Source organism: Pristiophorus japonicus, chromosome 26 (assembly GCF_044704955.1).
Source record: "Pristiophorus japonicus isolate sPriJap1 chromosome 26, sPriJap1.hap1, whole genome shotgun sequence".
NCBI classification, from domain to species: Eukaryota; Metazoa; Chordata; class Chondrichthyes; family Pristiophoridae; genus Pristiophorus; species Pristiophorus japonicus.
The window spans coordinates 18700842-18714201 of record NC_092002.1 but is presented as its reverse complement, the minus strand read 5'-3'; the positions used below and the strand labels follow the sequence as shown (position 1 = coordinate 18714201).

Here is a 13360-nt window from a genome sequence, read left to right as displayed (position 1 = left end):
AGGATTGGGTAGATTTCACGTATTGTCTTGACCAGTATTTTGTGGCAAATGACCTAAACAAAGACGAGGATGCAGAGAAGCGCAGGGCAGTTCTTCTCACCATCTGTGGCCCCACTGTTGTGTTCCTAACACAGATGAGACTGCACACAGGGAGGTTAAAGTAACAGTGACCTCAGTCTTTATTAAGACACTCCAGAGTGAGTAACAGGCCTTAGGAGCCGGCTTACATACAGTGCTCCCAAGTGATGCTGGGATCCCTTGGGACTTCAGGGGATGCGCTCCCTGGTGGCGGAACATGGGAGTGCATGCTTTACAGATACACATCACTCCTCCCCAAAGTCAAAGTGAAAACTATTTACAAGGTGAGGCGGTCGGGAGTCTTTCTTTCCCTGGTGGACCGCCTCGGTACAAATGTCTTTCTGGTGTGTTGGCTGTGCCCTCGCTAGGCTGGCGTGTTGTTGGCCCTTCAGGGCTGCTGGGTGAGCCTGGCCTTGCTGGGCTATTGGGCGTGATGGGTTTGATTTCCTGGTCCGGCGTGGTGTCGTTGATCCTTTGGGTGTGTGTTATGGACTCGTAAAAGGTGGTGTCTGCTGTGGGTTGTTCAGGGCAGTCTGTGAACCGCAGCCTCGTTTGGTCCAGGTGCTTTCTGCAAATTTGCCCATTGTCTAGTTTGACTACAAACACCCGACTCCCTTCTTTAGCTATCACTGTGCCCGCGATCCACTTGGGACCATGTCCATAGTTTAGCACATACACAGGGTCATTCAGATCAATTTCCCGTGATACAGTGGCGCAACCATCATTTACATTTTGTTGCTGCCGCCTGTTCTCTACCTGATCATGCAGGTTGGGGTGAACCAGCGAGAGGTTGGTTTTAAGTGTCCTTTTCATGAGTAGCTCAGCCGGAGGCACCCCGGTGAGCGAGTGGGGTCTCGTGCGGTAGCTGAGCAGTACTCGGGACAGGCGGGTTTGGAGTGAGCCTTCTGTGACTCGTTTGAGGCTCTGTTTGATGGTTTGTACTGCCCGCTCTGCCTGCCCATTGGAGGCTGGTTTAAACGGGGCCGAGGTGACATGTTTGATCCCATTGTGGGTCATGAATTCTTTAAATTCGGCACTGGTGAAACATGGCCTCTTGTCAGGCAGGCCGTGGGTGGCAAATATGGCCCTCAGGCTTTCAATGGTGGCGGTGCTTCCCGACATTATTTCACATTCAATCCATTTTGAAAAAGCATCCACCACCACCAGGAACATTTTACTGAGAAACGGGCTCGCATAGTCTGGAGGGCCAGGACCACAAACTTAGTGGTGTCTCTCTGGGTGCGAAGCTCAACTGAGCACACACGCTGCATTGCCGTACACAGTACTCTAAGTCAGAGTCGATACCGGGCCACCATACGTGGGATCTGGCTATCACTTTCATCATTACTATACCTGGGTGTGTGCTGTGGAGATCCAAGATGAACATCTCTCTGCCCTTTTTGGATAGCACTACGCGGTTACCCCACAACAGGCAATTTGCCTGAATGGACAGCTCATCCTTTCGCCACTGGAATGACTTGATTAGCTCTTGCATTTCAACGGGGATGCTGGCCCAGCTCCCACGCAGTACACAGTTTTTTACTAGGGACAGCAGAGGATCTTGGCTGGTCCAAGTCCTAATCTGGCGGGCCGTGACAGGTGATTGATCATTTTCAAACGCTTCCATGACCATTAACAAGTCTGCGGGCTGCGCTACCATAAACAAGTTTGCAGGCTGTGCCATTTCCGCCCCCATGGTGGGCAATGGTAGCCAACTGAGAGCATCCGCACAGTTCTCGGTGCCTGGCCTGTGGCGGATGGTATAGTTATACGCTGATAGCGCGAGTGCCCACCTTTGTATGCGGGCTGAGGCATTAGTATTTATCCCCTTGTTTTCAGTGAACAGAGATATGAGGGACTTGTGATCGGTTTCCAGCTCAAATTTGAGGCCAAACGGGTACTGATGCATTTTTTTACCCCGAACACACATGCCTCTTTCTCAATCATGCTGTCGACCCTCTCGGCCTCCTGGAAGCAGAGGCGACAGGTTGCAACTTCCCCTCAACATTAGCTTGTTGTAATACACACCCGACTCCGTACGACGACATGTCACATGCTAGCACAAGTCTTTTACACGGGTTATACAATACAAGCAGCTTGTTGGAGCATAAACTGTTTCTGGCTTTCTCAAAAGCAATTACTTGGTTTTTTCCCCAGACACAGTTCTCACCTTTACGCAATAACAGATGTAGGGGCTCTAAGAGGGTGCTTAACCCCAGTAGGAAGTTACCAAAATAGTTGAGGAGTCCCAGGAACGACCACAGCTCCGTGACGTTCTGTGGCTTGGGCGCGTTCCTGATCGCTTCTGTCTTGACGTCTGTGGGCCGAATGCCATCCGCCGTGATTTTTCTCTCCAAAAATTCCACTTCTGTTGCCATGAAGACGCATTTTGACCTCTTCAGCCGCAGCCCTACGCGATCCAGTCGCTGGAGGACATCCTCCAGGTTTTGTAGGTGCTCGACGGTGTCCTGACCCATGACCAATATGTCATCCTGAAAAACCACCGTGCGTGGTACCTACTTCAGTAGGTTCTCCATGTTTCTCTGGAAGATTGCTGCAGCCGACCGAATTCCAAACGGGCATCTGTTTTAGATGAACATTCCCTTGTGCGTGTTGATGCAGGTGAGGCCCTTCAAAGACTCCTCCAGCTCCTGCGTCATGTAGGCTGAAGTCAGGTTGAGCTTGGTGAATGTCTTGCCTCCTGCCAGTGTCGCAAACAGGTCGTTTGCCTTAGGTAGTGAGTATTGGTCTTGTAGTAAGAAACAATTCGTAGTTACTTTATAATCGGCGCGAATCCTGACCATGCCATCGCTTTTGAATACTAGAACTCGGGCTGACGCACTCGCTGAATTCCATTGGGGAGATGATGCCCTCGTGTTGCAGCCTGTCCAGCTCGATTTCCACTCTCCCTGTGAGGTATCGCTCGTGCCTTGTGGTGAATGCATCGTGGCTCTGGGACCAAGTGGATCCGCACCTTTGACCCGGAAAAGTTTCCAATGCCTGGCTTAAAAATGGAAGGAAATTTGTTAAGAACCTGGGTACATGAGGCCTCATCAACATGTGATAGCGCTTGGATGTCATCCCAGTTCCAGCGGATTTTGCCCAGCCAGCTCCTTCCAAGCAGTGTGGGGCCATCGGCCGGGACAATCCAGAGTGGCAGTTCGTGCACTGTGTCCCCGTAGGTGACCTTGACCATGGCGCTGCCCAGGACAGTGATAAGCTTTTTGGTGTACATTCTCAGTTTTGTGTCGATGGGGCTCAGGGCTGGTCTGAGTGCCTTGTTGCACCACAGTCCCTCAAACATCTTTTTACTCAAGATGGATTGGCTAGCGCCAGTGTCCAGTTCCATGGCTACGGGCAAGCCATTCAATTTTACGTTTAGCATTATAGGTGGATATTTCGTCAAAAATGTGTGCACCCCATGTACTTCAGCATCTGCCTCCTCTCTCTGAGGCTCAAAATTGCATGGACCAATCTTCCTCTGCCACGTGGTGGTTTGCAGGCTTTGCCAAGCTTGCAGCTCGTCTGCAAGCTCGTTGGAGATGCCCCATTGTTCCACAGCTCTTGCAAACATTCCCATTAAAGCAGCATGAATAGGCTGAATGGAAGTCTCCACAATGCCAACAAGTTGTGAATTGCCTTGCATTCATACTTTGTTGCGGACTCTGAGTAATCTGGGTCACCTGAAGCCTGCTGGCAGTTGCAGACTCGTGGGTTCTGCCCTGTACATTTCTGCTCACAAACACAGTTCCAGTTAATTTATGAACATTGCTAGCACTTGTGTGCTGAGAGATTTGTTTGGTGTTATCACTGGTGGACATAAATGCCTGTGCTATTGCAATGGACTTGCTGAGGGTCGGTGTTTCTACAGTCAAAATTTTTCATAGGATGGTCTCGTGGCCAATGCCTAGTACAAAAAAGTCTCTCAGCATTTGCTCCAGGTAGCCATCAAACTCACATTGTCCTGCAAGTGGCCTTAACTCGGCGACATAGCTTGCCAGTTCCTGACCTTCAGATCGCTGGTATGTATATAACCGATACCTCGCCATCAGCACACTCTCCCTCACGTTAAGATGCTCCTGAAGTAGTGTACACAGCTCCTCATACGACTTATCTGTGGGTTTCACCGGAGCCAGAGGATTCTTCATGAAGCTGTAGGTCGGTGCCCCGCAGACCGTGTGGAGAACCGCTCTCCTTTTTGCAGCGCTTCCTTCTCAGTCCAGCTCGTTGGCTACAAAGTGCTGGTCTAACCATTCGAAATAGGCTTCCCAGTCCTATCCTCCGAGAACTTCTCCAGGATGCCCACAGTTTGTTGCATCTTTGCGTTGGATTCGTGTACTCATCACCAGTTGTTGTGTTCCTAACACAGATGAGACTGCACACAGGGAGTAACAGTGACCTCAGTCTTTATTAAGACAGTCCAGAGTGAGTAACAGGCCTTAGGGGCCGGCTTATATACAGCGCTCCCAAGGGATGCTGGGATCCCTTGGGACTTCAGGGGATGCGCTCCCTTGTGGCAGAACATGGGAGTGCATGCTTTACAGATACACAACATCAGCAAGAATCTGCTTTCACCCACTCTCCCTACAGAAAAGGATTACAAAGAACTGTGTGCTCTAATTTGGGAAGACCTTAAACCCATGGTTGGAATCCTCATATCTAGATATCGCTTCTATACGCATCTTCCTCTAGAAGGTTAGGATGTAGCGACATTTGTTGCCAACCTGAGACGTCTTTCAGGGCCTTGCAAATTTAGGCCTGAGTTGAACGACATGCTGTATGATTTTTTCGTGATTGGGGTCAACTACAAGGCGATCTTAAGTAAGCTGCTGCCTGCGGAGATGCCAGACCTCAGCAAGGTCATCACCATCACCCAGGCTTGCATGTCCATGCAGAAAAGCACGAAGCAGATATTGCGACAAAACAGGAACTCCATGGCAAGTACTGTATACAAACTTGTATCTACGGCCGGCAGAGCTGCACATAGCAGGGCCTACTCAACTGCATCTGGGAACCGCTCAAAGTTCACCATCAAGGGCCTACTCGATTCCGTATACGAGAACGGGAGCCACTCAAAGCCCGCCATCGGGCACAAAACCAAGCTCAACGTGTTGCCGTTTCGGGGGCAATCACCGACGTGTCCGCCGCGGGGCAAGCGAACTGTGATACACCATGTGAAAGATGAGCAATTCAGCGTGGATCTGTTGATGCAGCCCGAGACATTGGAGAGCTCTGAGGAGGAAGTGAATAGCGTATGTGTGTTCCTAACAAAGAGCCAACCGATAATGATGGAGGTAAAATTAAACGTGCAGTTATCCATGGAATTAGACCGGGTGGAGTCAATCGATAATGAGCCAGAGGACTTTTGAAAAGCTGTGGGAGACCAAGGCAGAGAGACTCAAGCTGAGTCTTAAGTTGCGTACCTACACCAAAGAGCTCATACCAGTGATCGGTAATGCCGCAGTAAGAGTGTCATATGAGGGAGCATTTCATGATCTACTGTTGTGGATTATCCCGATCAATGGCTCATCGTTATTCAGCAGGAGTTGGCTCGAGAAAATAAAATGGAAATGGTACGATATCAAAGCTTTGTCATCAGTGGATAATGATTTGTGTGCTTGAGTGCTGAGCAAATTTCTCTCACTGTTTGAACTGGGAATTGGCAGCTTCAAGGGAGCCAAGGTGCAGATTCACCTAGGCCCAGACGCAAGGCCCATCCATCACAAAGTCAGGGCGATCCCGCACATGATGAGAGAAAAAGTCGAGCTCGAATTGGACAAGCTATAATGCGAGGGGGTCATCTCACTAGTCGAATTTCATGAATGGGCCAGTCCTATTGTTCCGGTGTTAAAGAGCAATGGCACGGTCAGGAATTGTGGAGACTACAAGGTCACGATCGACCGAGTTTCGAAACAAGATCAGTACCCGCTACCAAAAGCTGATGACCTGTTTGCAATGCTAGCCGGGGAAAATCGTTCACCAAATTGGATCTAGCGTCAGCCTACATGACACAGGAACTGGTTGAATCATCAAAGAAACTTACGTGCATCAACATGAACAAAGGACTGTTTATTTACGCATTCGTTCGAAGCAGCCATATTTCAGAGAAACATGGAGAGTCTATTGATATCTGTCCCCAGGACCATGATATTCCAAGGTGACATCCTAGTCACAGATCGTGACACCGCCGAACACCTGCACAATCTTGAAGAGGTTCTGCGTTGTCTGGACAAAATGGGGCTCAGGCTGAAACGTTCGAAGTGCGTTTTCATGGCATCAGAGATTGAATTCCTTGGACAAAATCAGGCCGACAATGCGAAAACAAGCCATCAAAAAGGCGCCAAGGCCCCAGAATGTGACGGAGCAGCACTCGTTCCTGGGTCTTCTCAACTACTTTGGTAACTTCTTACCCAAATTGAGCACAGTATTAGAGCCTTTGCACAAGCTGCTCAGGAAAGAAGACGACTGGGTATGGGGTTAACTTCAAGACAGAGCTTTTAAGAAGGCTAGAAATCTGTTGTGTTCCCACAGGCTACGTACTGTATGATCCATGCAAACGTCTACTTTTGACCTGTGATGCATCGTCCTATGGGGTCGGCTGCGTACTCCAGCAAGCCAATGAGTCAGGCAAACTATAACCAGTTGCATATGTGTCTCGAAGCCTGTCCAAGGCGGAAAGAGCCTATGGCATGCGAGAGAAAGAGGCTTTAGCATGTGTTTATGGGATAAAAAAAAGTGCCCCAGTACCTGTTTGGGCTTTGCTTCGAGCTGGAAACCGCTTATATAGTTGTTCTCGGAACATAAAAGTATCAATACTAACACATCGTCCAGCATCCAGAGGTGGGCGCTGACATTATCTGCCTATGATTATGTCATTCGCCATAGACCAGGCACCGACAACTGCACTGATGCATTGAGCTGGTTACCGTTGCCCACACCAGAGGTGGAAACGCCAATGCCCGCAGAGCTACTCATGGTCATGGATGCCTTTGAGAGTGAAGGGTCGCCTGTCACTGCTCAACAAATTAAGACCTGGACTAGCCAGGATCCGACCCTATTGGTTGTAAAACATTGTGTTCTTAACGGAGACTGTTCGACCATCCCCAAGGAAATGGGTGATGAAACCAAACTGTACAGCCATCGCAAAGATGAGCTTTCCATCCAGTCCGACTGTTTACTATGGGGTAATCGTGTTGTAATGCCCAAGAACGGCAGGGCGAGATTTGTACGGGAGTTACATAGTATGCATCCCGATATTGTCATGATGAAGACCATCGCCAGGTCCCATGTTTGGTGGCCTGGCATTGACTCGGACTTAGAGTCATGCGTGCATCAGTGCAGCACCTGCATGCAGTTAAGCAATTCCCCAAAGGAAGCTCCTTCACGGTTTGGAAGTCATGGCCATCCAAACCATGGTCTAGAATCCACATCGACTTTGTGGGCCCCTTCCTCGGTAAAATGTTTTTTGTGGTGGTGGATGCATATGCCAAATGGATAGAATGTGTGATCATGTCATCCAGCACTTCCACTGCCACTATTGAGAACCTGAGAGCCATGTTTGCCACGCATGGCCTGCCAGACATCGTTGTCAGCGTGTTTCACGAGCCTGGAGTTTCAAGAGTTCATGAAACACAATGGCATAAAATATGTGAGGTCAGCCCCATTCAAACCCGCATCCAATGGTCAAACGGAGCGGGCAGTTCAAACCATCAAGCAGAGCCTGAAACGAGTAACTCATGGTTCCTTGCAGACACGCTTGTCACGCATACTGCTCAGTTACAGGACAAGGCCACACATGCTCCCTGGGGTCCCACCTGTGGAACCATTGATGAAGAGAGGCCTCAAAACCAGGCTCTCTCTCGTCCATCCTGAACTTAAAGATCATGTCGAAACCCGACGTCAACACCAGTAATGGTATCACGACCGCGCCACAGTGTCACATGACATATCTGTAAATGATCCAGTATATATACTTAAGCATGGTTAAGGGCCCAAGTGGCTCCCGGGCAATGTTACGGATAAGGAGGGTAACCGGGTGTATATGGTTAAGCTCAAGAATGGGCAGATGTGCAGGAAACACATTGATCAAATCAAGCTAAGACAGACTGATGAACTGGAACAATTGGAAGAAGACACCATGAGCTTAGACGACCAACCAACTCACGTCCAGCCATCAGAAGTACCCACTGTGGTCAACGCCCAACCCACGTCATGAGAAACTCGGAAAGCACTGGGATTGTACCGAGATGGTCAAGCAGGGAGCGAAAGACTCCGGACCGTCTGAACTTGTAATATGGACTTGTGCCAAGAACTGGGTGGGCGGGGAATGATGTAATGTATGTACATAAGGTCTGTCCACCACCAGGGGACACTACCGTCGGAGGCCTAGGGTCATAGGTACACTCATACTGGACCTGGTATATAACCTGAACTTCACCTTTGTATCTTGACTTGTGGAAGCCATTAAAGACTGACCAGGTTACACCTAGTCACTGGCTCACAGTACGGAGTTCATTGTATCATTTCATATACTACAGTGCATGTCGGAGATACACTATGGAAATTGTGGGGTATCTAGCAGGGAAGAGTCCCAACCAGGCTACATTCTTTGAAGGAGAGTGCACAAGTTCGCTCTGCGCCCAGGCCCCTCAAAGAATTGCAGAGTTGTCTGAATGCACAGCTGAACATAGCATCAGTGCATGTGTTGCAGGTACATTTATGACCATGCACTCAGAGGATCCAAGCCACAAGTATCCCAACAATGTCGCAGTTCCTTGTATCAACATGCCAATACTCACTTCTTCCACTTGGAGCACTTTGGCACAAGAGGACAATGGAGAAGCATGGCTATTGACATAGAGCAAATATGAGTATCTGAGAACCATCAATAAATCCATCTATATATCCTAGTTACAAGAGGTTTTTTTTTGGTCGGCGGATTGAAAGTTTCTTGGTATAGGGCAGAACCAAAATAATTTATATGCGGATGGATGCGGCATCTTCATGGGGGTTACAATGGGTGTGCTTTTATTATGGGCCCACAGCTGCACATGGCAAAAGATATCCTTTAATAAAAATAGCTGACAGTCGGTGTTTTACTCCATTCAGCCTTTCAATAGGCCTCTTTTTTTGCATCTTTCTCCTCCTCTTCCTACTGGGCTGCAGATCCCTGGGTCTCTTTTGCCAAATGTTATCTACACCTCTTCTGAATGTGAAATGCATGCAGCATACGGTGATGATCCTGCTCACCTTATCTGGACTGTATAGTAGTATCTCTCCTAACCAGACCAGCATGCCTACAATATGCTCTGTACACTTTAATCATGCTTTATATTTTTTCTATTTTCAGCTGGCCATTGACAACTGTTGGATGGGCTCCCTTAGTTGTCCTCAGGGGTTGTACTCAGCCACTGTGTATGATACCATCGCAACAGAAAGTATGCTGTTTATTCGGCAGAATCAGCTAATGTATTATTTCAAAGGAGATTTCATCTTGCTTCACAATAGTTATCCTGGATCAGGTACTACCATCCGTGACTCAAACTTACATCAGTATTAAGAACATGTGGGACAGGGGAAATGGAGATGGGCTGACTCAGAAGCAAAAAGATTATCCTGATATAGCATAGATTCATATGTTTCCAGCAAATATATGGACAGCAATCTGATATTTTACAAGTCACAAATGGAAATTTGCTCTTCATCTTTACATCTTTCACATACTCCTGGAGTGAGCCTGGCTTACAACTCATACTGGAGGGGAATCAAGAAGGATGATGACCCTTTAAAATGTTTTGGCATCACTGACATTGTGATATCAGGAAAATCATCCATATGATGCCTTCCTTCTCAAGGTGTAAATATAAATACATATCTACTGTGTTAGGGTTGAGATTTATTAACATTGGACTCGATATTAACCGGTGGGCGGGAAGGATGTGGATGCCTGGTAGAGAGCGATGACCGTGGCCAGACTGGAGACTTGGAGGCATTGCCAATTTTAACAGCAGGTTCTCATTTAAATATCTCTTTGTTGACTCTTGACTGATACCAGCCAATTTAAATGCCAAGTCGGTGAGTGGGAGTAGAAATTTATGTCATGTATCTTACATTATTATATATAACTGTATCCTAACATGCTATACATGACTGTAATAAGATATGACCTGTAACCACCAGCATACCTTACCACCAGGGGTGCACTTGTAAGATACAGGTATATAAGGACAGGTCTCAGGCAAGTGCAATAAAGGTGCAGGTCCAGAGTGACCTTGACTTCACTACATGCCTCGTGTGAATCTGTACTGAGGGGACAGGACTTTACAGTGACGACGAGTTATGGGATTACAGAATCCACAGAATAGCGAACAACGGATCAGATGAAAAGTACAATGCGGGAAACAATTGGGAGGACTTTATAGAAAGGCTCCAGCAAAGCTTTGCAACCAAAGACTGGTTAGGCAACGATAAGGCAGACAAGAGAAGAGCCCATCTCTTGACTAGCTGTGACTCGAAAATCATACGCTTTAATGAAGGATCTGTTGGCACCCGAGAAACCAGCAAGCAAGTCATTTGAAGAATTGAACACACTGGTAAGAGACCACCTGAAACCAGCGAGCAGCCTACACATGGCCAGACACAGGTTCTACAACTACAGACGCTGTGTGGGCCAGAGCATACACGACTTCGTGGCGGAACTTCGGAGGTTGGCTAGTTTATGTGAGTTCTCCGATGAACTGAGGAGAGAAATGCTGAGAGACTTTTTCATTGAAGGAATAGGCCACACAGGTATATTCCGAAAGCTCATAGAGACCAAGAACTGACCTTAGAGGCAGCAGCACTGGTTGCACAGACATTCTTGGTAGGGGAAGAAGAAACGAGGTTGATTTACAATGCAGGTACGACAACTAACGAAATATCGGAACAAGAAGTTCACAGCACTAAACAAGCTGCTACCCCCACACACAGACAAAACCGGGAGAACAGGCTCTCGACAGCAGGCAGAAGCCACCAAGGGCCACAGGAACGGCCGTTCACACCGCATCAACCCACAATGCGAGCAATCAACTACAAACTGAGAGAAGCTCAAGAGAGATCAGCCAGACGCAGCTCATTCTTCGGAAACACTTTGAACAATGGAACAGGTCTGTGCTGGAGGTGTGGGGGTGGGCACTCGTCAAGGGTATGTTGATTTCAGCAGGCTGTTCACAGAAATTGTGAATATACAGGACATTTGGCCCGCATGTGCAAAAAAACAACAGCTCGGCTGGTATATGAATCGGATGGGTCGGAAAGCAGACCAGAAGATGGTGGGGACAGTACCCAGGACACCGATGTACAGCGGGCCGCTGCTCCTACAACAGGATGCCTCCTATAATGATGAGGGTCCTACTCAACGGGATATCTGTCAACATGGAGCTGGATACGGGAGAGTCAATCTCTCATGGGCGCTCAACAATTTGAACAACTGTGGCCGCATAAAAGAGACAGACCAAAACTCACAAGGGTCGACACCAAACTAAGGACCTATACCAAAGAAATCGTATCAGTCCTCGGCAGCACCATGCTCTCTGTCACACACAAAGGGACAGTGAACCGACTTCCCCTGTGGATTGTCCCCGGAGACCCCCCAGCGCTGCTGGGGAGAAGCTGGTTGGCAAAACTAAACTGGAAATGTAATGATGTCTATGCCATGTCATTAGAGCAGGACCTCCTGCTCAACAGTTCTAAAGCGATTTCAGCCAGGTGTGGGCACTTTCAAAGGGGCCAAAGTCAAAATCTACATCACACAGGATGCTAGATCGGTCCATCACAAGGACAGAGCTGTACCCTATGTGATGAGGGAAAAGATTGAACACGAACTAGACAGGCTTCTGCAGGAAGGCATTATATCACCTGTGGAATTTAGCGACTGGGCAAGTCCCATCGTCCCAGTCATGAAGCCTGATGGATCCGTACGAATCTGTAGGGACTACAAATCTACCATAAACAGAATCTCCCTACAGGACCAGTACCCGCTGCCCAGAGCGGAGGACTTATTTGCCACATTGGCTGGAGGTAAACTTTTCTCAAAATTAGACCTCACATCTGCGTATATGACGCAAGAATTGACCAAGGAATCCAAGCTACTCACCACCATCAACACACAGAGGCCTTTTCATGTACAATCGATGCCCATTCGGCATCAGGTCGGTAGCTGCCATATTCCAGCGCAACATGGAGAGTCTGCTCAAGTCCATCCCGGGGACGGTTATATTTCAAGACGACATACTTATCACGGGCAGGGATACCGATTCCCATCTCCGTAATTTGGAGGAAGTACTAAAGCGGTTGGATCGGTTGGCCTACGAGTCAAGAAATCCAAGTGCCTGTTTCTCGCACCCGAGGTTGAATTTTTGGGCAGAAGGATTGCCGCTGATGGAATCTGCCCCACAGAGTCCAAAACAAGCAATTCGCCTGGCACCCAGGCCCCGGAATGTCTCAGAACTGCACGCCTTTCTCGGGCTACTCAATTACTTTGGGAATTTTATGCAGAACTTAAGCACGCTGCTGGAGCCTCTCCACGTGCTACTCAGGAAGGGGTGCGATTGGTTTTCGGGGGACGCCCAGGAACGCGCCTTCAATAAGGCACGCAACCTTCTGTGTTCCAACAGTGTTTTGACTTTCTTTGACCCAGATAAAAAGCTAGTTCTCACGTGCGATGCATCAGCGTATGGGGTCGGGTGCGTTTTGCAACATGTCAATAGTGCGGGCACATTACAACCCATAGCTTATGCCTCCAAGTTACTTTCGCGGGCGGAACGCGGGTACGGAATGGTAGAGAAGGAGGCGCTCGCGTGCGTGTACGGTGTCAAAAAGATGCACCAATACCTTTTTGGGGCCAAGTTCGCATTAGAAACCGACCACAAGCCCCTCACGTCCTTCCTATCCGAGAGCAAGGCAATAAACGCCAACGCCTCGGCGTGAATTCAATGGTGGGCACTCATGCTGGTGTCCTACGGCATAAGGCACAGACCAGGCATAGACATCTGTGCCGACGCGCTCAGCAGGCTACCCCTGGCAACCACGGAAGGGTCTGATGAACAGGACTGTGAGATAATCATGGCAATCAATGCCTTTGAGTCCACAGGTTCGCCCATGACGGCTCGCCAAATCAGAGCCTGGACGGCAAGCAACCCCACGTTATCCTTAGTAAAAAGATGTGTCCTAACCGGTGACTGGGCAGAGGCTCGTGATGCCTGCCCCGAGGAATTAAAACCCTTTCACAGGCGCATGCATGAGC

At 48.6% G+C, this 13360-nt stretch overlaps 1 protein-coding gene across 1 annotated transcript in view; it reads left to right on the top strand.

Moving 5' to 3' along the window:
• Positions 1–13360, top strand: part of LOC139239227 (cation channel sperm-associated auxiliary subunit gamma-like) — a 210025-nt gene that overhangs the window by 180800 nt on the left and 15865 nt on the right. Inside the window, exon 6 of the mRNA XM_070867911.1 lies at positions 9428–9599. Within this exon, the coding sequence (XP_070724012.1) occupies positions 9428–9599 (172 nt within the window). The remainder of the gene's footprint in view (positions 1–9427; positions 9600–13360) is intronic.